This window comes from Mercenaria mercenaria, chromosome 11 (genome assembly GCF_021730395.1).
Source record: "Mercenaria mercenaria strain notata chromosome 11, MADL_Memer_1, whole genome shotgun sequence".
Lineage (NCBI taxonomy): Eukaryota > Metazoa > Mollusca > Bivalvia > Venerida > Veneridae > Mercenaria > Mercenaria mercenaria.
The window spans coordinates 79,233,208-79,258,826 of record NC_069371.1 but is presented as its reverse complement, the minus strand read 5'-3'; the positions used below and the strand labels follow the sequence as shown (position 1 = coordinate 79,258,826).

The 25,619-nt window shown below is 36.0% G+C and overlaps 1 protein-coding gene across 5 annotated transcripts in view; it reads right to left on the bottom strand.

Annotated features, from left to right (window-relative positions):
- The window catches only part of LOC123531178 (SRC kinase signaling inhibitor 1-like), a 199,806-nt gene that overhangs the window by 109,777 nt on the left and 64,410 nt on the right, over positions 1–25,619 (bottom strand). For 4 of the 5 annotated variants that reach the window (XM_053517845.1, XM_053517844.1, XM_053517847.1 and 1 more), the window contains 2 exons: positions 17,842–17,938; positions 11,073–11,271 (listed from right to left, as the gene is read on the bottom strand). In XM_053517845.1, coding sequence (XP_053373820.1) covers positions 11,073–11,271; positions 17,842–17,938 — 296 coding nt within the window. Of the gene's footprint in view, positions 1–4,229; positions 4,296–11,072; positions 11,272–17,841; positions 17,939–25,619 lie in introns of those variants that run through there. The other variant, XM_053517848.1, reaches the window with a different exon arrangement.

The following is a 25,619-nucleotide window of genomic DNA, read 5'->3' as shown; positions in this document are numbered from 1 at the left end:
CCATATGTTGGGACTCCAATCATGACGCTGACACACAGGAGAGTCCAATAGCTCCACCTATTCTTTGAATAGTAGGGCTAAAATCTTATTCTTTTTCAACTTAAAATTAGTAAGATTTAGGAAATGGACCTTGGATATGAAAACATTTTGTGATATTATTTAATATAGTGGCAATGGTTCTACCCATCCCTGGCTCACTTTCATTATGATATTCTGACGCCTAGCACAGAAGGAGAATATCAAACTTTCAATGTTATTCTGTAAAAACTTAATTTTCATATACAACAAGAGCTATCAGGGGACAGAAATGCTTGATTATTCAAAAGACTTGTCAGTAGAAGTTATATTAATGAATATCCAAAGTCTAAAAAGGGGGATAACTTTGTGAAGAAGAATGATGTCAACATTATATGACACATCCCCACACCCTTTAAAACATTTTACAAAATAAAATATGTGTTGAACTCTCCTAAAAAAAGAAATCTGACATGGAAGTCTTAATAATATGTACACATCTACTTCATGTTGATGATGAATACCAAGTTCCATTTGAATTAGATACAATCTGTATGAGTTCAGTCTAAAAGGTACAGATGTAGTTATAATTTTGCTGAGTCCAAAAATGTGGTGTAAATAATATTTAGACACGGAAGTCCAAAGTTCATAAAGCACAATAGAGTTATGAAACCTATGCACTGCAAGTCAGATCATCACAGTGAACAAGTGTGCGAAATTTCACCATATCCACTAGCATAACTAAAATACTAAATATTTACAGACAAATGAATGAATGTAATAGCTCTACCTATTGTTCAAACAGTCAAGCTAGAAAATGCGATAATCAAAAACCAAGAAAGAAAGACAAATCAGAGGCAACTAGACAGTGGTTAAACAAAGAACACTAATTAACTTGTATCCAATTTTATTGTCAAAGGACCATTGGTCAAGCTGTGACCATTCTTTGTCCACAGTCAGAGGTAGGACATAAAGTTATACAAGCTGACAGTTTGCCACTGCCTGCCTAATTATAACTGATTAAAGAATGTACAGATTTATGGAGAAGGGCTGCATGTTACTAGATAATGTATGGTTTCTCATCATCTGAGTTTACTTTTGGTACTGATGAAGCTAAGGGAAACAACTCCTAATGGCAGAAAAACTCTTTACTTCAGAGTTACTTACCCATTTTTTCAGCTCTGTCAACATTTTCCTCTCTTTAATAAACATAAGATCTAGCAATTTTGTTGGGTTTAAAGTTACATCTAAGCTCATTTTCCAGATCTAATGGTACAACAAGACCCACGACCAACCCTCTTTCACCAGTTATTCAATCTTTTCAGGCATTGACTCCCCAACAGAACTACCAACCTGTTTCAAGCACTCTGCACCCTCATGATAATGCGGCATCTAAACTCCAATGATTTTATTTAACAACAAATCACTGTTTGGGATATATCATTTCTTAAACAAAATATCTATCAAATCTACATTATACATTATTACCACTGCCCCTGGGTTTCTACCATCCACTGAATGTTAGAAACTGGTTACCATAGCTCTAAGCATGGACTCTTGTACAACTGGAACAACACTTAGTGGAGTTCTGTTGAATTTTAGTAAACACAGACCACATGGTAAGTTCCAAGTGAAAATGCTCCTGGACGTCTTAAATTCCTCACTGAAATTTCCAAGTTTCTGAAATTTGATCAATATTACTGCTGGGCGTGTACAGTGAAATATTGTTCACTCAAACATCAACGGTTCAACCAAGAGGGCAGACTTGACCAATTCATGAAGTCTGTGTCCACTTTCTATATAAGGTAAAGGTTTTGATTAACATAGATAGTTGACAAAAGTCCCCAAACAACTTATTTCCAGCCACGCCCAAATTAGCAGTTGTCATATTTACCTGCCCAGTCTCCAGTTTAGGCCGATACTGCTAGAAATAGAACCAATTTAAGTAAATCACCAAGCACTGAACACTATAGCTGGGATAACAGCCACGTCTGGGAATAGTACCCGAACTGCTGGCATTGTAGTTCAACCTGCTAACCACTGCACCACTGACTCCTATATATATTGTTTTATATTTGGAATGCATGAAACTCTGAATAACCTGTGCCAGTACCTGTGTGACTTTTTTGCGATCGGTGTTTTATTGTAATTTTAAATAACAAGAGGGCCAAGATGGCCCTAGGTCGCTCACCTGAGAAACATAACAGTGTAACCAAGTTTGACCTAGTGATTTCATAGAAACAAATATTCTGACCAATTTTCATTAATATTGGACCAAAGATGTGGTCTCTTAAGTGTAAACAAGTATTTTCTTCCATTTGATGTAGTGACCTAGTTTTTGAGCCAAAATGACCTACATTTTAACTTAACCTAGATTTGATCAATGCAATCATTCTGACCAAATTTCATGAACCTAAATTGAGAAATACAGCCTCTATCACATACAAAACATTTTTCTTTGATTTGTCCTAGCGACCTAGTTTTTGACCCCAAAATGAGGTCAAGGTCAAATTGAGGTCAGGTGAAGTTTGAAGATAAGGAATGGTCACAGGTTACATCTGTATTAGTATCAATTCATTCTTGTAAGCAGTATTGATGCTAGACGAAACAGTCCCATTTGGTTAACCAAGAGATGGCCCATATAAAGCAACCTAAGTCCAAAATGAGGTCAAGGTCAAGGTCAAACTGAGGTCAGGTGATGTCTGAAGATAAGGAATGGTCAAAGGTTACATCTGCATTAGTATCAGGTCATTCTAGTAAGGGGTATTGATGCTAGAAGAAATGGTCCCATTTGGTTAACCTCGTACGGACGGATGGACAGGACAATCACTATATGCCTCCCGCATCAGTAGATGCCGGGGGCATAAAAATACAGTCTCTATCACATACACAAGGTTTTTCTTTGATTTGACCTAGTGACCTAGTTTTTGACCCCAGATGACCCATTTTCAAATTTGACCTAGATTTTATCAAGGTAATCATTCCGACTAAATTTCATGAAGATGAGATGAAAAATACAGCCTCTATTGCATACACAAGCTAAATGTTGACAGATGACAGATGACAGACGACAGACACCAGACATTGAGCGATCAAAAAAACTCACTTGAGCTAAAAATAACTCAAACTATTCAGCGAAGCAGGCACACACAGTACTTTATTTCTAAATGTTTCTAATATCATGAAAATACTACGCTTGACGTGTCATGACATACTGTGAAACACCGCTAGCTCAACTATGGGTAACTCTAGCACCCGTCCTCACTGGTGCCATTCTTTGGGTGCCAGCCATTTTCTTTCTATTTTCTATATGAAATTAGCATGGCTCTGGGGGTTAGTCATCGAAAACTAGATCACCCAAGCATGACACCTGGTCCCTGGTCCCTTTTCTTTGTTGCTATAGGCAGGCACAAACCTAGATGTCGAAACAATTAATTCTTAAGTTTTGCAAGCCATGAAAATCGTGTGATATATTCTCCAATCATCTAAAATGCTTGCTTGCATGTTGATATATTTCGATTGATGGCAAATAGTTCTATGATCAATAATTGATCAATAATTGTTTGCATCAGATTAAAGCAACTAAGCAACTACAACTGTACTGTAGTTGCAAATATATTTACTGGATCCTATACACAGGATCGAGAAGATCAGTGATAAAATAATTACGAGATTTTAATTTCTAAAAGAAAATTACGAGCTGGAGTAAAGCATTAAAGAGCAAGAGAATAATACTAAACGGGATTTGATTAATAAAATTTACAAATATATTACTATGTATCTGAACTCAAAAACATGTTTTATTTGCCAACAAAGCACGCAAAGCTAAGATCTATTTCCATTCTAACACGTTCAAATTACACCAGAAAGGGATACCAATCTGGAATCCTTTCTTAGGCAGAATAACCAAAAGTAGGTGATTCTGCGAAACGTGTTTTAATCGACAAGACAATTCACGGTAAAATCCTTCTTTGTTTATATAAAAGAAAATCTTAAAAGTGTTAGAATGAAAAATCTATCATAGTAACTGCTTGTAATATGTTTTTCAAAAATGTCCTAGTATTATAAGTATGTCAACACATCACCATTTCCTCCTATAAGAAGGCTGGTCAATATTTGGGTCACCTGAAACCACTGACAACTCATACATCCTCAAGCGATTGGTGTTTTTTACTACATAATATTATGACAAAATCATAAATAGAAGGGTTCACCTGTTTTAGCCAAATCTGGTACTCCCAAATCCTCTGCTTCTGGTAATCCATACACAGTCTAGTCACATGCAAAACTCTCTATACCCAAAACATTGACCTCTAATAGTCTGTCTTGTAAAATATCTAACTACAGTTTATTTTCTCTGAATATAATGTTCATAATCAAAATACCAGTTTGAACACAATAGAGCCTTTTGTTCAAGGACAGCCAGTTCATAATTTAATTGCACAAAAACAAAACCACTGTCGCAATAACCATCTCCGACAAAATATCGCTCTTCCATAAATACAATCTAATCAAGACAAATTCATCTACAATTTAATCAAGACAAATTCATCTCTTTTCTTTTCAGATTTATAAATAGACATTTGAAACTATTTATAATGAAACAACTTCCAAACAATCAATTCTCGGTCCAAAATTACCATTCAATTTCCCCAATTTTCTTGCCTTATTTAAAATCCTACCATAAATATATAGATTCAGTTACATGAGAAGGAATATTTACCACCATTTGAGACAAATTTCACTCCTGGGAAATGCTGATATAGAGAAAGACTGGAGGATATTGGGCCACGTTTGAATAAAACATGATTTTCTATAATAATTACCATTGATCAGGCATCATTCATTCTATATTTACTCGGAATTGTTACGTGTTTGTTTACATACAACACTACAACTTAATCAATCTATATAATATGATCGATGTTGATTTTATATAATTCAAACATGGATTCACAAACACAAAGCAGACCTACATGTAAAATTTTGTACCAAAGATGTTAAAAGCAGAGCAAAAACTTTATTTTAATACAGTTTATGGGGTATACAAATGTATAATGTCCTGAAACCAAAAAGAAAAGACTGAGAAATTAATCAATTTATCTGATAAATTTTAGTAAAATCCCAGTAATTTTTCGTCAAGGGAGACCACTCTGTCAGGCATAAAACCATTTTACAAGGAAGTGCATTTATACCAACAAGAGTTATCTTACCAAACACCACAACTTTTAACCTTTTTACACATATTTAGTATGGAATTGTAGCGTTGAATTTGTTCAATAGCATTATCAAAAAAGTATTTTTGAAAGAAATAATTTGTGTTAAAGGTAACATCTGCCAGCTAGACATATCCTCTCAATGAAACAAAAAGCGCTGCAATTTCCCCTGCAATGCTGGGTAAAATAATTAAATATTCAATTATCACAAAATTTAGTTATGATTCCATCACCTCTGTGACAGTGATTTTATTAAAGCCATGAAACAAAACTCAATATCTTTCCACTTGCCACTCAAGCTTCAAATTAGTCAAAACCTTCTCAGTTTTGAGAACAGAAATTGTCTGAAACTGCAGAAACATTTTAATGAAATGCTATAAAAATACTTATTTTGCATAGAACAAAATACGTAATTTGAATAGTTTCCTTCACGGAACTTTTTCTCATCAGTTTCTTTTGTGAAACTAATTTTATGAAACAGAGAAATAAAGTAACATTCTCCCATAGAAACACTGCCCCTTCCTCCACTGTATTTACAAAATAAAAAGTTAATTAAGCTGTCAGCCAAAATAACAAGAAATTTTATTTCAATCCCTGGAAAATAATTATTGTTGTTGCTTTTAGGAGTCGGCGATAAATAGCATGCAATAACATATACTTAACCTTGTGAAGTTCTGTCTATACATTCAAATATGTTAATGTTATGCATACATAGATACTATGAAATAATTGTTCATATTTTCAAATATAAATTTGGGTCTAATACATCTTTAAGAATCTTACCTGTTGATCCCTGCCCTTATATTCCATCTGTCTTAAACTACACCTCCAGTCACAACCGGAGGCTTTTTTTAGAAAATTTTACCGACAATTACAACAATGAACTGCACATTTACACATTCATTTTCTCTACAACCTCTTTATCCAGCCATCTCTCCACACCATTCTATTGTTTCTTTACAATCCTAACATATTCCTAATTAATGACTTCTCCTTCTGTTTGTTTATAAATGAATTCTCCCTCATTTTCAGACCCTGCTCCTACACTACCTGTAATTCTGGTTTTTCTCATCAAATTAATGACAAGGTCAACAAGTGCATCAGGAATAAACTTTCAGAGGTTTGAAAAAATACAAAACAGATTTATTTCATCTATGTCAAAAATTTGTCATTTTTGTACAGCAAAAAAAGCAATGGCCATAAATGTGAAATTTATATCTTTCAAAAACCATATCACTTTCTAACAATATTTTGTTTCTGACTCATACAAAATTAATGTTGTCAATTCAATATTTATGTACCTCAAAAAACAAAAAATTGTCAGAAAGTTATAATAATAATTATATGTTATATCATTTTTGAATGACATTTACATGTTACAGTTTGCTAAAACTGTTCAATTAACACTGGTGGGTTGTAAAAGTGTTATGGGAGAAGGGTACATAGCCTGTGCAATCCTCCCACAAATGAAGCATAAATCAGCTTGTGCAACCCTTCTGCACACAACAGCAGTTTGTGCAAAGACATATAATGTTATGACGTTGTAAAAAACAAGATCAAAGATCCAACAGAAAGGTAGCAGCCTTCCAACAAAGAAACCCTACAACAGTATATATACATGCATATATACATGATTGGCATCTACATGGAATATGGTAGACAGAATAAAACAAGGAAAACAGGACTGTCTCCATTTAGGTCGAAAGATAAAAGTTGAAATCATAGAACTGTCTGGATGACAATTTTACTCTTATTTCCCCTGAGCTTCTACTTTCTATATATACAGTATCAAGGGACTACTAAAAATGATATTGTCAAAAATTCAGTATTTAGAAAACAATCATATTCACTGTAAGATTACAGCAGAACAGAATATTTCTGCAGTAACAGATGTTTAAGGAACTTTTCTGTATTAAGGAACATTTCTTTATTAAGGGGTATTTAAGAAACATTTCTGCATTAAGGAACATTTCTCCAGTAAGGTAAGGGACTTTTCTGCAATAAGGAGCATTTCTGCAGTAAAAAACATTTCTCCAGTAAGGTAGGGACTTTTCTGCAATACTAGGAGCATTTCTGCGGTAAGAAACATTTCTCCAGTAAGGTAGGGACTTTTCTGCAATAAGGAGCATTTCTGCAGTAAGAAACATTTCTCCAGTAAGGTAAGGACTTTTCTGCAATAAGGAGCATTTCTGCAGTAAGAAACATTTCTCCAGTAAGGTAGGGACTTTTCTGCAATACTAGGAGCATTTCTGCAGTAAGGAACGTTTCTCCAGTAAGGTAGGGACTTTTCTGCAATAAGGAGCATTTCTGCGTTAAGAAACATTTCTCCAGTAAGGTAGGGACTTTTCTGCAATACTAGGAGCATTTCTGCAGTAAGGAACGTTTCTCCAGTAAGGTAGGGACTTTTCTGCAATACTAGGAGCATTTCTGCAGTAAGGAACGTTTCTCCAGTAAGGTAGGGACTTTTCTGCAATACTAGGAACATTTCTCCATTAAGGTAGGGACTTTTCTGCAATAAGGAGCATTTCTGCAGTAAAAAACATTTCTCCATTAAGGTAGGGACTTTTCTGCAATAAGGAGCATTTCTGCGGTAAAAAACATTTCTCCAGCAAGGTAGGGTCTTTTCTGCAATAAGGAGCATTTCTGCGGTAAGAAACATTTCTCCAGCAAGGTAGGGACTTCTGCAATAACGAGCATTTCTCCGGTAAGAAACATTTCTCCAGTAAGGTAGTGACTTTTCTGCAATAAGGAGCATTTCTGCAGTAAGAAACATTTCTCCAGTAAGGTAGGGACTTTTCTGCAATAAGGAGCATTTCTGCAATAAGAAACATTTCTCCAGTAAGGTAGGGACTTTTCTGCAATAAGGATCATTTCTGCAGTAAGAAAGATTTCTCCAGTAAGGTAGGGACTTTTCTGCAATAAGGAGCATTTCTCCAGTAAGAAACATTTCTCCAGTAAGGTAGGGACTTTCCTGCAATAAGGAGCATTTCTCCAGTAAGAAACATTTCTCCAGTAAGGTAGAGACTTTTCTGTAATAAGGATCATTTCTGCAGTAAGGAACATTTCTCCAGTAAGGTAGGGACTTTTCTGCAATACTAGGATCATTTCTACAGTAAGGAACATTTCTGCATGAAAACTTGCTGATCTTTCTAACTTTTCTTATAAATAACAGATGAAATCAATAACATGTTACAGTAAATGTTGGATATAGAAATGTTTATATACAACAAGTGGTTTCAAGTATCTCCACAGATTTCTGGCTCATTAGTGAAGGAACATCACTCACTGAAGATAGCAGACCTGTAGTTACTGATGACAATACCACACATTGGTAATGGTCCTTCCAGAAATTATCTGCAGCAATGACCTACTTGTGTAAGTGAATGAATCTTGACATACTTTAAAACAGACAACATTTTTTAAGTGAATGAATCTTGACATACTTTAAAACAAAGAAGTATAAAATACACAGAATGGCAACTGGCTGTAATCTTGCGTGAGCTCGTGTCAGAGCGTGATTCGGCGTTATCTTACTTTAAAACAAACATCGGCGAGCATGGAGTTACAATTTGTACCTTTAAAACTACATTTAAAATACATGTTAGCTTCTAAAACAAAATTAGTTTAATGTGAAATGGTCTTAAGACACGAAGTTCACGTTTTTTTTTGCCATCGAAAGAAGCGTGGTCATACGGTGATTATTATTTTACCGATGAATAATTGCTTCCGCATACAAAATGGCGCGTGGAGAAAGCACCACTTTCGGTAAACGAGATCTCGTATTTTTGTCACGGGAGGTTGGCGAGATTTGCTCTATATGCCTTTCAAGTTGCCAATCTATTTATTTTTATAGCTCTTTGTTTAAAACAGACAACATTTCAACACCAATGAAAGTACTGCCTTTTACTTGTTACAGCAAGGCCAGACATTTTAAACAAAATCATTGCTTGTAGCTTCATACTGAATCAGGCCTTATTAAGATTTTGTGTACCCTTTGCGTGAATTCTCTTGTTAGGCTACATTTTTTTTTGTTGTAGCAATAACTCCCTTTTATAAAGCATAAATATACCAAATGAGTTACTTACCATGCTAAAATCCAGTGCCCATACTTTAATACAGTGAAACACCGCTCGCTCGAGCATCGATGACTCAAGTACCCGGGCTCACTCGAGCAATTCATGTGGTCCCCGACAATTTCCTTCTATTTTTTATGTGAAATTACCATGGCTGGGTCGAGCATCAGTACTCGATCGCTCAAGCATGACATCTGGTCCCTGTGTATTAATTTACTCTTTGTTGCTTCTGGCAAACTCGAGCAGAGGTGTTGAAATTTTTCACACCTTCGGCGGTCAGAATATATCGGTTAATTAAAAATGTTCACACACCGTGAGAATTGCGTGGTCTATTCCACGACTATCCTAAATGTTTGTTTGTCGGTATATTTGATCTGATAATGAGAATAATTATCGATAAAAGGTTAAAGAAAAGTTTTATTGATCAGAGATGAATTACTGATTACTTAAATCTTCTCTTCTGCGGGATCGAGAAGATTGTCATGAGATCTTAGTATTTTAATCAGCAATTGTTTGCATGCAAATGAAGGAAATAATATAGTCTTTTCATAAAATTGAGAAGACAACTTTGATATGCACTTGTTGATAAATAAAAATAAATAGTCCTAGTTGTTTCTTCACAAGTCCCTTTTACAAATTACGTATTGAAACATCTATCATAGATAACGTTTCTAATAGGTTTTTTTTTTTAAATGTCACAAGTATGTTACTATTACGCATCACCGTTTACTCTGCAAATGGTCGCGATGACAATAGGTATTGGTAAAACAAACTTCAATTTTCATCTTATGTTGGTCAATATTCGGGTCGCTCGAAACCATGGATAACTCGAGCATTTTGCTCATCCCCTTGCGACCTCAAGCGAGCCGTGTTTTACTGTACCCAGTTTTCACAGGAAGCCTGTTTCATGACTGGTATAGCTCTACACTGGCAATTCTTTTTTTGAATCGGGGAAAACATAGCCAAATTTGACGTGGGAAAGGGTCCAAATGTCAGACCTGTGAGAGAAAAAGGCCAGTGAATCCTTGCTTAAAGCATCATACCTAATCCTTGAATGTAGCATCATACTGAATTCTTGGCTGAAGTGTCATATCGAATCCTTGCTTGCAGCACTGTACTGAATCCTTGCTGGTTCCTTGCTTGTAGCATAATGCTGAATCCTTGCATGTAGCAACCCACTGAATCCTTGCTTATAGCATCATATTGGTTCCTTGCTTGTAGCATAAAACTGAATCCTTGCTTGTAGCATAATGCTGAATCCTTGTTTGTAGCATAAAACTGAATCCTTGTTTGTAGCATAAAACTGAATCCATGTTTGTAGCATAAAACTGAATCCTTGTTTGTAGCATAAAAATGAATTCTTGTTTGTAGCATCATACATAATCTGTGCTTATCTTCAGCTTGTAGCATCAGGCATTGCACTTGACCCTTTCTAGCAGAATGAAACCAGTGGGTACAGTCATTCCTTGTGGCAGGGAGAACTGGTACACCTGCTTGCAGCAAACATGGTGATCCCTGCTTACTTCTAACTCAGTTTCAGGCAACTGTGTTAGGTTGTAACATAGACAACCCAATTCTTGTTTGGATAATGTTTGGCAGGATGTTGTATTTGATTCTTTCATAATGGTACTATATGATAAACCTTTCATTCATATTCAGTTAAATACATTGCAATTCACATATAATACCTTATGACATCATTCCTGTACCTATAACACAGTATAAACTAATCTTACCACCAACAGTAAATACAGTGCCATATTCTTACCTGTTCATGCAGATGTCTGGTTCCCATTGCGGCCCCTCCTACAGTGTGCCGTCTTGGTACTTGTCGTTTGCCTCTCGTTGACCTCGGCTGTGTCTGTATAACACCATACACGGGCTCACGTGCACCTCGATCACTTCGCTCACCCCGATCATCTCTGCCTCTGTCCTGTCGATCACTTTCCTGTGATCTCTCACGGGATCTACAATACAATTCAAAAGAAAAATGAAATTCAGAGTAAAATCTTTCCTTCCAAAGCAGACATGTATTGTGGTTAGTTTGACAGAACATTGTACTCAGCTAAGTGTGACAGAACATTGTATTGTGTTCAATGTGACAGAAGACTGTACTGTTGTCAGTGTGAAAGAACATTGTTCTGTTGTCAGTGTGAAAGAACATTGTACTGTTGTCAGTGTGACTGAAGATTGCACTCTGTTCAGTGTGACAGAGCTCTGTACTGTTGTCAGTGTAAAAGAACATTGTACTGTTGTCAGTGTGAAAGAACATTGTACTGTTGGCAGTGTGACAGAACATTTTATTGTTGTCAGTGTGACAGAACAATGTACTGTTGTCAGTGTGAAAGAATACTATACTGTTGTCAGTGTGACAAAAGACTGCACTCTGTTCAGTGTGACAAAACACTGTACTGTTGTCAGTGTGACAGAATATTGTACTGTTGTCAGTGTGACAAAAGACTGCACTCTGTTCAGTGTGACAGAACACTGTACTGTTGTCAGTGTGACAGAACATTGTACTAATGTCAGTGTGACAGAACATTGTACAGTTGTCAGTGTGACAGAACACTGTACTGTTGTCAGTGTGACAGAACACTGTACTGTTGTCAATGTGACAGAACATTGTACTGTTGTCAGTGTGACAGAACATTGTACTGTTGTCAATGTGACAGCACATTCTACTGTTGTCAGTGTGACAGAACACTGTATAATCTTCATTGTGACAGAACACTGTGTAGCAGCAATGACACAAGAAACTAAAGTGATTTTTTTTGCTGGAAGGACTAATGTGGAGGTGGGTAGGGGTTAGTGGGACTAATGTGGGGGTGGGTAGGGACGGGAGGACTAATGTGTGGAGGTTGGTAGCGGTGGGAGGACTAATGTGTGGAGGTGGGTAGCGACGGGAGGACTAATGTGGAGGTGGGTAGGGTTGAAGGACTTATGTGGAGGTGAGTAGGGGTTAGGGGGAATAATGTTGGTTGTTGCCCTCTATGCATTATCTCATTATCACCTTCCTATACTCAATGTTTCAAGTCAGTACTTTGCGGACATGAAATGCAATGGGCAGATTGGACCGTTGAACTCAATTTGTGTCCTTAAACTTGGGTACTGCTGAACCAGTTCTTGCTCTCTGGACATTGTCTTGTTGTCACCTACCTATATTCCAAGTTTGAAGTCAATATCTTGAATGGTTTTAACCTTTAGCCTGCTAGCGGCAAGTGATTTTGCCTTTGCGACCAGTGCAGGCCAAGATCAGCCAGCACATCCATACAGGCTGATCATAGTCTGCACTGTTCGCTATTCAGTCAGTGAATTTTCAGCTTACACCCCAAAAATTGAATGAATGGACCAGTCCATTGTAGAAATTTAGCAGGCTAAAGGTTAAAGTAATGCTTCAAACACAAAAAATTAAATCAGATTAGTCTTAAACTTGAACTAAATTTGTGATCTTTACCTTTGACCTAACAACACAATTAAGTGCTCTGCACATTATCTCATCACCATCTACCTACATGCCAAGTTTAATGTCAATACCTTCCATGGTTTTTTAATTATGCTTTTGAAACCAAATGATGCATGGGCCACCATATTAATCTCATGCATATACCTAACAAACAAAGAAAATGGAAAAGAAAAATAAAGTGTGAAGCTACAGCAACAAAGCAATATCTTTTACTGTTGTTGTTTACACTTGGAAGACCATATCTGTTTATAGACGAAAACAGGAAATCCTTTGGGTATCACAAATCGAAGACAGAATTATGCAGCTCTTGCAAGCACAATGCAAAATACAAATGAAACAAGTGAATGAAGTATTGCCATGCAATACAAAGTCCCCTACTGGAAGGCACCTAATTTTCTATACTGCAGTATAGCATAATGAACTGATATCTGTCAATGATGTATAGAACTGATATCTGTCAATGATGTATAAACAATATTGCACTATATATACAGTATGTTATAAACAAAAATCTTGGATTAAAATTTGTATATATAAAACCCTTTAGTTGTTTTCATGTAGCATTTTTGGCTGATTATCAAACAGGTAACGTTATTTATAATAAAAAAAAAAATCCATATAAGTCCACAAAAAACTCTCTACCAGGTAAAGATAGGTCAAAATACACCTAAAAATTGGATGTAACATGCACGTTGTACCATAGAAAACTGGTCTCGATTTTTCCCTGTGGCCTGTAATAAGTAAGTTACAATATAAGCTATTTATAGTAAAACAAAGGGAAATAATTCTAAAAAACAAGAGTGCCTCATGGTGGTGAACATCTGTGCCAAGTTACATCAAAATCCCTCCATGCATAAAGAAGAAATGCTCCAGACAAAGTCATTCTTGTATCTGACCTTTGGCATCTGTGTTTCACCTTGACCTTTGACCTAGGGACCAGGTTCTTGTGCATGACACTCCCTCTCATAGTGATGAACATTTGTGCCAAGTAATATTCAAATCCTTTTTGCATGACAAAGTTATACACCGGACAGGAAAAATGTCCCATTAACCTTTGATCTCCAAATGTGACCTTGACCTTTAAGCTAGGGTTCTGGGTGTTGTGCATGACACGTCGTTTCATCATGGGGAACATTTATGCCAAGTAATATTAGAATCCCTTGATGGATGTCAGAGTTCTGGACCGGACAGAAAAAAAAACCTATTGACCTTTGTCCTCCAATTGTGACCTTGACCTTTGAGCTAGGGGACAGGGTTTTGCGCATGACATGTCATCTCATCATGGGGAACATTTGTGCCAAGTAATATTAAAATACCTTCATGGATGGCAGAGTTATGGTCCAAACACGAAACAGACACTGTTCAAGCCATGTTAACATTTGACTGCCAAGTGTGACCTTGACCTTTGAGCTAGGGCTCTGAAAGTTGTGCAAGACACATCGTCTTATTATGAGGTACATTTGTGCCAAGTAATATTAAAATCACTTCATGGATGACAGAGTTATGGACCAGACAGGAAAAAAGCTCTGTTGACCTTCGACCTCAAATTGTGACCTTGACCTTTCAGTTAGTGGTCCGGGTTTTGCGCATGACACATCGTCTCATCATGTGGAACATTTGTGCCAAGCAATATTAAAATCCCTTTATGGATGACAGAGTTATGGACCGGACAGGAAACAGACCCTGCTCATGCCATGTTAACATTTGACTGCAAAGTGTGACCTTGACCTTTGAGCTAGGGGTCTGAAAGTTGTGCATGACACATCGTCTTATTATGAGGTACATTTGTGCCAAGTAATATTAAAATCCCTTCATGAATGGCAGAGTTATGGACCGGACAGGAAAAAAGCCCTGTTGACCTTTGACCTCAAATTGTGACCTTGACCTTTAAGCTAGGGGGCCGGGTTTTGTGCATGACACGTCGTCTCATCATGGGGAACATTTGTGCCAAGTAATATTAAAATCCCTTCATGGATGACAGAGTTATGGACCGGACACGAAATTGCGGATGGACGGAAGGATGGACGGACGGACGTTCCTACTTATGGATACTTATGTGGCTACTCTTTTGTTCTCTCTATTGTTCTTTTAGCCACGTAAGAGAAAAATAGCCACATAAAAGCCTTACGGAATGAATGACATCAAAGAAAAAGTACAGTTACCTATTGTTCCTATAGCCACCTAAGTATGCAAATGTGAGCTCGGAAAGACAGACGGAATGACAGAATGATGGATGGACGGAAAAGCGCATTCCTATAGTCCCCGAAACTGGTTTTCAACTGGTAGGGGACTAATTATGGGATAATATTTTCCTTATCATGCTTGACACTGATTTTGCCTTTGCGACCAGTGTAGATCATGATCAGCCCGATCTATGTTAAAGACTTGCTAGAACAGTTCTATCAGCCAGCAAGAAATTTGAGATCCAAGAACAACTCAAAACAACTAGTTGTTCCAAAAAGCAAAACTGTGAGGTACGGTGAGCGTAGTTTTTCATCAGTTGCACCGAAGTTATGGAATGCTCTTCCGGCTACCATTAGGGATGCTAAAAGCTTAGATGCTTTCCAAAAGATCATTAAAAACACACTTTTTCTTCAAGGTCTATTGAAACTAACTTTGCACTGGAAAACAAGCTGTTATATGACTTTGCAACGGAAATTATTTACTGTTGTTTACTGTTCTTTAAAATATATAGTACAATTAAAATGTAGAGTAAAACCTGATTCGGGCTAAATACCTTTTATTGTTGATATATTTTTTGTGTTGTATTATGTCCATATCATTCTGTGATATGTAGTTTGTACAGGGCTTTTGAACGTTTATTTTATAGATGAAAAGAGCGCTATAAATATCTGGTAAATAATAATAATAATAATAACATCCGTGCAGTCTGATCAAGATCTGCACTGTTCGCCATTCAGTCATCATTTTTTTGGTAAGCGCCCCTTTTAACAGTTAATGGTACTGTCCAAATTGAAAGATTGACAAGTTCATTATATAAATTTAGCAGGGTAAGGGTTAAGCAGTGATCCGGCTCTAGTATTTGACCTTTATAAGACACCTACGAATTTTCTGTCTGCATGTTTTTCACTAACAAATATAAAATCCTGTATTAAAATCCATCAGACAATGTTGGGACTATTTGCTTTAGTTGTGATGTCAGAAATGATGTAATGGTGGTACTTTGACCTTCCATACATCAAAAATTTCACTGTTTCAAGCAAGTTTTCAGTTTTATTTATCTAAAACTATGACAATTTTAGCAGATATAACTCTTAAAACAGGTATATGTATACGCTAAAAGTTTGTTTTGTTTTGTTGGGTTTAATGTAAAACCGACATAATTATAGGTCATATGGCAACTTTCCAGCTATGATGGTGGAAGCAGACCCCAGATGCTCCTCCATGCATTATCTCATCACATGCGGGCACCTGGGTAGAACCACCAACTTTCCGTAAGCCAGTTGGATGGCTTCCTCATATGAAAAATTCAACGCCCCAAGTGAGGCTCTAACCCATATCGGTGAGGGCAAGTCACTTGAAGTCAGTGACCTTAACCACTCGGCCACTGAGGCCCCTGACAAAATCTACTCAAGATAAACAGAACACTACAGATCAAGGTACTGTTTGGACATCCCTATTTTACCAATCCACCACAGTTACATAAGCTTTTTGTATTAAAAGCTAAATCAACTAGCAATTTATTCAAATGTTCAACAAAACCCAGACAGAAAGATCTGTGACTATTACCTAAGTTTGAATAGTATCTGCTTGTCAGCTTAAAGGTCCACTACTAATGCCCGAATGAGTATTATAATTATTATTTGTAGCTGAGACTTCACATTTACTCAAAATATGACCCACTGCATCAGATCCAAATGGTCATGAATATGTTCAAAAATAACCAACAAATAAACAAAAGCCTTCTGCCTATTTCAAACCGAAAGTATGTTTTCCTACTGCTTACGAACCTGTCGCGCATTTTCAGATTTTTTCGGAAGAATGCTCCAAAACAAGGCTATAATTTATAAGTAGATGCAAAATATATTATGTGCCCCAAAGATAACGTGATGTTTACAAACATAGCATAGGGAATTCAACAGTTTTGTAACTGGTGAAAATGTAAATATATCTTGCTTGCATACCAATTACAAATCAGCTCAGTGGTAAAGCACACTGATTATGTTTATCAGATCTTTTGCTGTGGGTTCAAAACTCTTTGCAGTTAATTTTCTTTTTATTTTTGCATAAAAAGATTCCTTCTTTTTCACTATGACACAATGACAAAAAAATATCTGTGGCCGATATGGCAGCTGAGAAAAGTTCTGTGATATTAGTAAAACGCATGTGCTAAACACATAAATAGAAAGCGAATAACGAACATGTTTTAAAAAGACATAAAATTATGCACATAGAAACCATCAAAAAGAGAACAGAATTAAAAACGGATAGGAAAAACAAAACAAAAAAAAAAAAAGAAATGAGCCGCGCCATGAGAAAACCAACATAGTGGCTTTGCGACCAGCATGGATCCTGACCAGCCTGCGCATCCACGCAGTCTGGTCAGGATCCATGCTGTTCACTAACTGTTTCTCTAATTGTAATAGGCTTTGAATGCGAACAGCATGGATCCTGACCAGACTGCGCGGATGCACAGGCTAGTCTGGATCCATGCTGGTCGCAAAGCCACTATGTTGGTTTTCCCATGGCACGGCTCAAATTATGAAAAAAATCATAATGAGGATTCAAACTCATACAAAACCATTTGATGATTTGCTATTGGTATCTGCATTCTACCCGACTGAGCTATTGTGCAATATACTTATTGGACAGTTAAACAGTAAAACTTTTGAGGACACACACACATTGACAGTCATTGCTAACTTTGATCAACAAGATGAGCTAAAAAATAAAAAGAGTCCATGTGACCTTGACCTTTGAACGACTGACTGCCAATTGCAATAGGAATCTATCTATAGTGGTATTTAGAGATTGTGTAAAGAATGAAATTGGTAGCTGTTATACTTTTTGACAATATTTACAAATTCAACAAATAGGATTTAAAATAACTGACCTTGACCTTTCTCTTGTGCTTGTACAAGCTCCCCTTACACCACTTCCTTCATCAGAGTGATCTGTCCTGTCACCATTGGCAATTGACTGTGTGGGAGCTGAAACAAAACAGGAAATTATTAAAACCATTCTGTCTTCTTCTTTAGGGTTTCATTACTTGTAACAGACTGTGTTACAGCTTCATCAGGGCCTCAGTACTTGTAAAAAGGTTTCAGTTCTTGTAGCAGACTGTGCTCGCGTTTCATTAGGGTTTCACTGTATCAGACGTGTTCTTGTTTTATTAGGATTTTACTACTTAAAACAGACTCTGACATCGTTTCATTGGGCTTACATGACTATAGATTTAGGTTTTCATTGTAACAGACTGTTTTCTTGTTTCATAAGGGGTTTAACTTTACCAGACTGTGATCTTTTTCATTACAGTTTCACTGTAACATACTGTGTTCTTGTTTCATTAGGGTTACACAACAACAGGCTGACGTTTTTTTCATTAGGGTTTTACTGTAAATGACTGTGTTCTTGTTATAGAACACAATCAGACTCTTCTACTCTTAACCCTGTTTCCAGTAATAACTTTTTTCACTCTTCAAGTAGTTTTTCATTCCATATTAAGTCTGTTTATTTGACTATAAATGTGATAATGCCATTTTGAAAACTACCATTTTTTTTCCTGACTGACAGGAAGCAGAATTAACCTGGCAGAAAAAGATATTCAGAAAAAAAGGAATTGAATATGGCGTGTCAATCGTTGCAACATTCAATGAATAATATTTATGTTGTATATTGTTATATTTATATTACATTATACCACAGTCTTTTTCTATAAAGTCCTATATTTGTTCTAGATGTAGTATTTGTCTTGAATACTTTAATATATTCTGGTATGTCGTAATATTGATTTCATCTTGTAAAATATTTATTGTATCTTTTCAGATGGGAAAAGGTGATGTTACATGGAATCCGATAAAAAAAAAATTCTGAAGGCATGGTACACTTCATACACTAATACTCATGGTAAAATTGCAAAGAAAACAAGAGCTGTCAGAGGACAGCAGCACTCGACTATTCAACTGACTTGCCACTCAATAAAGTAAATTGAATGAATATAAAAGTAACAAGAAATATCTTTAAATAAGAGCTCGTAGAACACCCCTTGATGCATTCAGTAATTGTACAAGGAACAGAAATTATTTGGTCACTGTACACAAAAGTTGTACTGTTCTGGGTCAATGTTACCTCGGCCTTTGATCTCAAAATCAATAGGGATCATGCTGGTCATGACAAACCTCCCTATCAAATTTCGTGATCCTAGGCCCAAGCGTTCTCAAGTTATCATCCGGAAACTAACTGCTCTGGGTCACTGTGACCTTGACCTTTGACCTACTGACTTCAAAATCAATACCGGTCATCTGCTGATCATAACCAACCTCCCTATCAAATTTCGTGATCCTAGGCCCAAGCGTTCTCAAGTTATCATCCGGAAACTAACTGCTCTGGGTCACTGTGACCTTGACCTTTGACCTACTGACTTCAAAATCAATACCGGTCATCTGCTGATCATAACCAACCTCCCTATCAAGTTTTGTAATCCTAGGCAAAAGGGTTCTCAAGTTATCATCCAAAATTGGTTTAACAGTTCCAGGTCACTGTGAACTTGACCTTTAACCTACTGATCTCAAAATTATTAGGGGTCATCTGCTGGTCATGATCAACCTCTCTATCAAATTTCATGATCCTAGACCTAGGTATTCTGGAGTTATTACCTAGAAATGGTTTCACTGTTCTGGGTCACTGTGGCCTTGACCTTTGACCTACTGACCTTAAAATCAATCGAGGTCATTTGCTGATCATGACCAACCTCCCTAATAAGTTTCATAATCCTAGGCCTAAGTGTTCTCAAGTTATCATCCGGAAACTGTTTAACTGTTCTGGGTCACTGTGACCCCTTTGACCTACTGACCCCAAAATCAATACAGGTCATCTACTGATCATAACCAAACTCCCGATCAAGTTTTGTGATCCTAGGCAGAAGGGTTCTGAAGTTATTGTCCAGAATTGGTTTAACTGTTCCTGGTCACTGTGACCTTAACCTTTAACCTACTGATCTCAAAATTAATAGTGGTCATCTGCTGGTCATGATCAACCTCTCTATCAAATTTCATGATCCTAGACCTAGGCGTTCTTGAGTTATCACCCAGAAACGGTTACAATGTTCTGGGTCACTGTGACCTATAGACCTTAAAATCAATAGGGGTCATTTGCTGGTCATGACAAATCTCCCTATTAAGTTTCGTGATCCTAGGCCTAAGGGTTCTCAAGTTATTGTCCTAAAACTGTTTAACTGTTCCAGGTCACTGTGAACTTGACTTTAAACCTACTGACCTTAAAATCAATAGGGGTCATCTGCTGGTCATGATCTTTTATTTTGATAAATAATCTATAATGGGTTATCAAGTAGTCTGATTTGCAAACTTCAGTCACATGGCATAGCCGGGTCAGCCTAGGTAACAATTTCGTTCTTAGACAGCGTTTGCCAAAAAAACGGTAACATTTTATAACAAGAGCTGTCGGATGACAGCGCGCTCGACTATTCGAAGAATTGATTGAAGAATGGGGTCTAAATATTTCCATAGATTTTCAGACTAAACAAAAAAATGTTCCTGTATTTGTGGATTTCGATTAGTCTTGCACTAAATGGCAATGTGTGACCATGATGGCAAATATGTTAAGTTATATGTTAGGCAAAACATGGACTTATATGAAAATTTTAACTAATTTCCAAGTCCAAAAAGGGCCATAATTCAGTCAAAATAGTTGACAGAGTTATGTACTCTTGCCTACAGATGGAAATCATGTTGATAAACTAGTGTTAAAAGTTTCAAAGCCACAGTTCAAAAAGTTTTGACAAAACGCTGACTTGTAAGAAAAACTGAATAAATTTCAAAGTCCAGAAAGGGCCATAATTCAGTCAAAATAATTGTCAGAGTTATGTACTCTTGCCTACAGATGGAAATCATAATGATAAACAAGTGTTTAAAGTTTAAAAGCCATATGTCAAATAGTCTTGACAAAACATGGACATTTACAAAACAGAACCGATTTTCCAAGTTCAAAAAGGGCCATAATTCAGCCAAAAAAGATGAGAGAGTTACGTACTCTTGCCTATTGATAGAGACTATTATACTGAACAAGATATAAAAGTTTCAAAGCCATATGTCAAACACTTTACACAAAATATAAACTGGTACGAAAAACTTAACCAAGATTTCTAAGTCAAAAGGGGCCATAATTCAGTCAAAATGCTTGATGGAGTTATGTACTCTTGCCTACCACTGGACATTGTGATGGTAAACAAGTGTTGAAAGTTTCAAAGCTTTATCTCAAAAGACTTTGTCAAAACGTGGACTGGTACGAAAAACCTAACCAAGATTTCTAAGACAAAAAGGGGCCATAATTCAACCAAAATGCTTGATGGAGTTATGTACTCTTGCCTACAACTGGACATGGTGATGGTAAACAAGTGTTGAAAGTTTCAAAGCTTTATCTCAAAAGACTTTGTCAAAATATGAACTGGTACGAAAAACTTAACCAAGATTTCTAAGTCAAAAGGGGCCATAATTCAGTCAAAATGCTTGACAGAGTTATGTACTCTTGCCTATTACTGGACATGGTGATGGTAAACAAGTGTTGAAAGTTTCAAAGCTTTATCTCAAAAGACTTTGTCAAAATGTGGACTGGTATGAAAAACTTAACCAGGGTGTGACGCCGACGCCGACGCCGTGGTGAGTAGGATAGCTCTACTTATTCTTCGAATAGTCGAGCTAAAAATGCAAAATAGTTATGGAACCTGTACAATTCATTCAGCTCATCACAGTGGACAAGTGAGTATTCCAATTAGTGGGTACTGAGATATCAGCTTACATACAAAAACAAGTTAACATAAATTGCTTGGACGAAAATGACTCAAAATTTTGTAAAAAAGCAAAACAGAGTTATGGAACCTGTGCAGTGCAAGTCAGTTGATTGTGAAATACAAGTGTTGTCACCAAGATGCCAACATACACACAAAAACATATCCAAATCACGACTCCGATGCAGACAGACGCCAACACACCAATAGTTCTACCAATTCTTCAAATATTCAAGCTAAAAATCAAATATTTATATAAGTCTACATCTTTAAAAGCATAGCATCAACTGCACTGCTATAAGTCAAACTGAATGTGATATTAAGTGACTGAAATTAAGGAAACATCACTTAAACAAAGTGATTTAGGAGGCAATGTTTCTGTTAGATACAGCAGAAGAGACAGCAGCCGGCAGTGTTATATATTGATTCTGTATTGATGCAAAGTCAGCAGCTGAGAGGGTCTAAACTCATTATAGGCATGCTAATATATTGGTTTAGATACAAGCAATTTAATTGAAATTTGAGACATGTAATAATTAATTGTAGAAAATACTGATTCAATTTCTCAAACAAAAATATCATCTAAGGAATGATTAATATCACTGTACAGCCATTTAATGCTCAACTAATTTTTGTCTTTTAATATGATAAAAAAAAATCGAAATTTAGCAGATAAAACAAATGAAAATATGGTTGGCAAGACAAGAAATGTTTGATAATGAGTAAAATTAATGTTTGATCACATTGTGTTTCAGTATAAATTACTGAAGATGACTGTTATATGAAAGCCTGCCAAATAATTGTGATATATGAAATTGAATTTTATACACTTAAAATTTGTGATCAATGGAATATTGTTTGTCTTAATATAAATGTTGTTGTTTCACTCCTTTTTTATTCTATAAGGCACACTGAATCTTTATTTAGTGTTATTGAATTTGCTATAGAGAAATGTCCACCTATCTATTGTACAAATCAGCATTCAATAGACAAACTGTGTTTTTCAATAATGACACTGTGTTCCATTTTCTAATACTGCTTCATCGGCCTTTCCCTATCAAGCTTTTCCATATTCTTAGCAAGGTTTTCCCTTTCCCTTTTCGTATCAAGGTTTTCCCTTTTCTTGTCAAAGTTTTCCCTTTTCCTATCAAGTTATCCATTTTCTTATCATGGTTTTCCCTTTGCTTATCAAAGTTTTCCCTTTTACTATCAAGGTTTTCCCTTTTCCTAACAAGTTTTCCATTTTCTTATCATGCTTTTCCCTTTTCTTATGAAGATTTTCCCTTTTCCTATCAAGGTTTTAACTTTTCCTTTCAAGTTTTCCCTTTTCTCATCAAAGTTTTCCCTTTTCCTATCAAGGTTTTTCATTAATTTCTCTGGGATGTCAAAGACCTGTCACAATGGGATGTCAAAGACCTGTCACAATGTCATGTCAAAGACTTTTCACAATGTAATGTCAAAGACCTGTCATAATGTAATGTCAAAGATCTGTCACAATGTAATATCAAAGACCTGTCACAATGCGATGTCAAAGACCTGTCACAATGTGATGTAAAAGATGTGTCACAATGTCATGTCAAAGACATTTCACAATGTCATGTCAAAGACCTGTCACAATATAATGTCAAAGACTTTTCACAATGTAATGTCCAAGACTTGCCACAATGGGATGTCAAAGACCTGTCACAATGGGATGTCAAAGACCTGTCACAATAGGGTGTCAAAGACTTATCACAATGGGATGTCACAATTAGGTGAAAAAGTATCTTTAGAGGTATTTAATTGCTTGTCACATTAAAATGAAATGTCAAGGACCAATCAAAGACCTGCAGCAATGAGTGATAAATACTTGTTCATAATGTGATATGGAATTTCTTATCACATTGAAATGAAAGGTAAAAAATCCTTTCATAGCACAGAAGGACCACTATTTAAAAAGATGTAGCTTTGAACTTTAAGAAAATTGCTAACTGCAGAGGCAGCTATTTTAGTGTGTTTACACACTACTGAATGATTTATTCAGCAAATAACATTTTAAATTGATAAAAACTTTAAATTTCTTGAGTTTCAGATGTAAAGCATGACAATTTCATTTGTTCCAGTTGGAAAAGCTGAGAAATTATGGAAACATAGTTCAAATAAATATCTAAAATCAATCACTTTGTTTTATGTTGCCATGGAAACAAAATGGCTTCTGTTTTGATCAAAAATTAAAATATTCATAACATTTTCATTGCTAAGCTGGTTTTGAAAATTCCTTCACTTCCCTGAATGATTTATGATGACCAGCTGACAAAATTAGCATTAGAACAACTTTACCTTTCCATTCAAAGACAAAATAACCAACCTGTTACAATATGATGTTAAAAGTTATGTCCAATGGAATGTCAAAGACTTGAAACAATGAGATGTCAAGTCCTACCACAGTGGAATGTCAAATAACTGCTACAATCAAATATCAAAGTCCTACCACAGTGGAATGTCAAATAACTGCTATAATGAAATATCAAAGACCTACCACAGTTGAATGTCAAATAACTGCTATAATGAAATATCAAAGACCTACCACAATATGGACGGCATAGAACTATCCCAATGGAAAGTCAAAGAGCTGTCATAATGGAATGTCAAAGATCTATAACTATGGGATGTAAAATACCTGACTGTCAAAGACTTTTCAATATAAAATGTCAAATACCTATCACAATGAAATGTCAAAGACTTACCACTATGGAATGTCAAATATTTATCATTATATATATATGTCAAAGAGCTTATCACAATCAGATGTCAAAGGCCTGTCACAATGGAATGTCAAATATGTCAAAGACATAATTATCACAATTGAATATCAAAGACCTACCACAATGGAATGTCAAATACAGAATATATTGGACAGATTGTGCTGTAACACAAATAAACACAATTATATTTGACATCCGGAGGCTGGTCATAAACATACACCATTATCATTTAATACATACAGTCTAACCTGCATTAACGGTCACCTCCGATCAGCAGTCACCTCCGTTTAGCGGTCATTTTCTGATGCCCCCGACAGATTTTCCTCTATTTCATCACTTAATTCAGCGGCCACCGAAATTGCCTCCCGACCACCGTATTTGACCCCTTTTAGCGGCCATGTTTCTTCCGAAACGAATTATTTTTAGGCGATAATCACTGAAAATACCCTATTTTTGAGAAACACGTGACTGCTAAGTTTCGTGTGACTTCACCACAAGAACGACAAAATGGCATGAGCTTCTCAATTAAAACTGATAACCAAAGGTGTTATTCCCTTTTTGTTACGATCAAGTGACCAGTAATTATCGGCAATTAGCGTGTCACCTCGAGTCAATTTTGTTGTTCACAGTTTGATCTCGGTTAAAGATAATAGGAGAGATCGTGTTTGTACACAAATCTGTTGTATATTCTATTTTTAGAACTGATAAGACAAAGATCGGGTGGGCAGACGCCGAGCGTCCATGTTTTTTTGTTAACAGTGATGTTTTTCTAACGGCTTAAACTTTCTTAAAATACAAATAATATCAATAATTTTTTGATCAATGGAAAGAATATAAAACAAGCAATTTATTGATAACTTTTAATCATTATTTCGAAATAAAATGGATTAATTATGAACGCTTAACTTACAGTGTTATTTCTAAAAGTTTGGAGCATCGCTACGCCGCTATTAAAATCATATGTCATTTAAAACGGTTATTCATTTTCAAAAGATATTTGAATAAGAAAATATGAAAATCGTAAGCATTTCAAAACTTTTTGAATTTTTAAAATCCATAAATGAACGAAGAAGTTGTTAAAAATTGAAAATTCCGATCCCATACACAAACGATGTAAAACTATTT